The sequence below is a fragment of the Dipteris shenzhenensis genome, chromosome 32 (assembly GCF_047967505.1).
Source record: "Dipteris shenzhenensis isolate YYH24624 ecotype China chromosome 32, Dip_SZ_1.0, whole genome shotgun sequence".
NCBI lineage: Eukaryota > Viridiplantae > Streptophyta > Polypodiopsida > Gleicheniales > Dipteridaceae > Dipteris > Dipteris shenzhenensis.
Genome location: NC_141627.1, coordinates 15,881,688 through 15,884,583, shown reverse-complemented (window position 1 = coordinate 15,884,583; position 2,896 = coordinate 15,881,688). Strand labels below are relative to the sequence as shown.

The 2,896-nt window shown below is 46.4% G+C and overlaps 1 protein-coding gene across 1 annotated transcript; it reads left to right on the top strand.

The window, feature by feature from the left end:
• The first annotated feature begins 325 nt into the window (after positions 1 to 325).
• LOC147880354 (pentatricopeptide repeat-containing protein At2g33680-like) lies at positions 326 to 2,896 on the top strand. The gene has a single exon (XM_087370591.1). It carries the CDS (start codon positions 326 to 328, stop codon positions 2,894 to 2,896), a length of 2,571 nt encoding a protein of 856 aa, XP_087226717.1.

The following is a 2,896-nucleotide window of genomic DNA, read 5'->3' as shown; positions in this document are numbered from 1 at the left end:
GCATCTTCTCTGCACTACAAGATTGTATGCATCGTTCCCCTCGTCGTAGACTGGCACTGAGTTCAAATGCTGAGCATGCATTCTTGTGATTTTCTGCATTCAGTTGGCTTGATCTTGTTTTGTGTGAATTACTTCTCTCTGCTGGGTTATGAGGCTTCCCCTCTGCCGCCATACCTATTGTGCAGGCAGTTCTGAATATGTACTCCACAAGAGATCGCCTAAACTTCATATGATTATGCAAAACCATGCATGGCTAGAGAGTTCAAATGACCTTCCAGTGTTCAAGAACAACAATTTGATGCATATGCATGTCAAGCGTGGGAGAATGGCAGATGCTCGCAATGTTTTTGACAACATGCCAAAGCGTGATACCCTGTCATGGAATATTTTGATTCAGGGATATGCCAAGCAAAATGAGGGTGAGCGGGCGTTGGAGTTGTACGCACACATGTGGCATGAAGGTGTCCACCAACCTACTGACCGAACCTTTGTTAGTGCATTGAAAGCTTGCAGTAGCCTGGCAGCACAAGAAAGCAAGCAGATTAATGGAAAACTTGTGAAGACAGCATGCTTGGAGAAAGGTAGAACCATCCATTCCCAAGTGATAAAGATTGGCTTTGAGTCAGATCTTTTTGTGGGAAACACTTTGCTGGATATGTACGCAAAATGTGGAAGCCTGGAGGATGCACGTTGTGTCTTTGAAGAGGTACCTTATCGTGATGTGGTGACATGGACTGCCATGATCCTGGGTTATGCTAAGCAGGAAGAGGGTGCTGCGGCTTTGGATTTGTATGCACAGATGCACAAAGAGGGTATTACGCCAGACCATCAGGTCTTTGTTGGTGCTTTGAAGGCTTGTACTAGCCTGGCACCACTGGAGAAGGAGCCTCTTGACAGAGATTTGGTGATAACAGGATGCCTGGAGAATGGTAGACGCATCCACTCCCAAGTAGCAAAGTGTGGTCTTGAATCAAATATATTTGTGGCAACCACATTGGTGGATGTATATGTGAAATGTGGGAGCATGGAGGATGCACGGCGTATCTTTGACAAATTGCCTTGTCGTGATGTGGTTACGTGGACTACCATGATCCAGGGGTATGCCAACCAGCAAGGGGGCGTGCTTGCTTTGGAGTTGTATGCACGAATGCACCAAGAAGGTGTCACAGCAGATCATGCAACGTTTGTTGGTGTGCTGAAGGCTTGCAGTAGTCTGGTAGTATTGGAAGAAGGGAAGAACATGGATGGAATATTTCAGATCCAAGGATGCATGCAGAGTGGCAGAGCCATCCATTCCCAAGTAATACAGAGTGGCTTTGAGATAGATGTAGTTGTGGGAACCTCCTTGGTGGATATGTACATGAAATGTGGGGACATGGAGGATGCACAACGGGTCTTTGCAGATCTCCCTCGTCGTAATGTGGTTTCATGGAATGCCATGATCCTGGGCTACGCCAAGCAGGAAGAGGGTGCATGTGCTTTGGCTTTGTATGCACAGATGCACCAGGAAGGTGTCCAACCGAACGATCTAACCTTTGTTGGTGGATTAAACGCTTGCTGCAGTTTGGCAGCATTGAAAGAGGGGAAGCAAGTTGACAGGAAATTGGAATGCGTGGAGAAAGGTAGAGCCATCCACACTCAGGTAGTAAAGAGTGGTTTTGAAGCAGATGCATTCGTGGGAAACAGCTTGGTGGATATGTATGCAAAATGTGGTAGCTTAGAGGATGCACGTGCTGTCTTCAACCGGCTACCTTATCGTGATATGGTGTCTTGGAATGCCATGATATTGGGGTATGCCAAGCATGAAGAGGGTGAGCTGGCTTTGGATTGCTATGCACAGATGTACAAAGAAGGTGTCACACCAGACCAGCGAACCTTTAATGGTGCATTGAAGGCATGCAGTAGCCTGGCAACACTGGCAAAACAGAAGCAATCTGACAGAAAATGTTGGATTACAGGATGCCTGCAGAATGGCGGGGCTATCCACACCCAGGTAGTTAAGAGTGGCTATGAGTTGGATGTATTTGTGGGAAACGGCCTGGTGGATATGTACACGAAATGTGGGAGCCTCGATGATGCACGGTGTGTTTTTGATGGATTACCTCATCGGGACGTGGTTACATGGACTTCCATGATCCTGGGATACGCAGAGCAAGAAGAAAGTGAGGAGGCTTTTAGACTTTATGTACAAATGCAAAAGTATGGTCTTTCACCAAACAGCTTTACCTTTGTTGCCGTCCTGCAAGCGTGTGGCAGCACAGAAGCTCTGGAAATTGCAAAGGAACTCCATTCTGAAATTTGCAGGTTTGGTTTGGCAGGTATTGCTACTGTGGAAAACAGTCTTGTTGACATTTATGCTAAATGTGGGAGTATGGTGGATGCCCAACAGTTGTTTGATGCATTTCCCACAAGGGATGTTGTCTCATGGAATGCATTGATTGCAGGATATGCTCACCAAGGACAGAGTGACCTTGTATTCCATTTGTTTGAGAGCATGCTGCAGGAAGGTATACAGCCAGATGGGATCACTTTTCTTAGTGCTCTCACTGTCTGCAGTCATGTGGGCCTAGTGGACAAGGGCCAGAAGTACTTCCAAGATATGACCAAACAATATGGCATTATACCAACAGTCGAACACTATACCTGTATGGTTGATCTACTTGGTCGTGCAGGCCAAGTGGGCGAGGCAGTGGTGATGATTGAGGAAATGCATTTCCCACCTGATGCGGTTATATGGTCCTCTGTGTTGGGTGCTTGCCAAGATAGGAAAAATGTGGAGGTTGGAAGACATGCCTTTGAAAATGTGTTGAGTTTAGATAGGGAATTTTGTGCAGCATATATCTTGATGGCAAATGTCTATGCAGATGCTGACATACATGAAGGCCAACAAGATTGA

What these genes read in the sequence shown, in the direction of transcription:
- LOC147880354 (XM_087370591.1), top strand. Translation starts at nt 326, where the DNA reads ATGGCAGATGCTCGCAATGTTTTTGACAACATGCCAAAGCGTGATACC.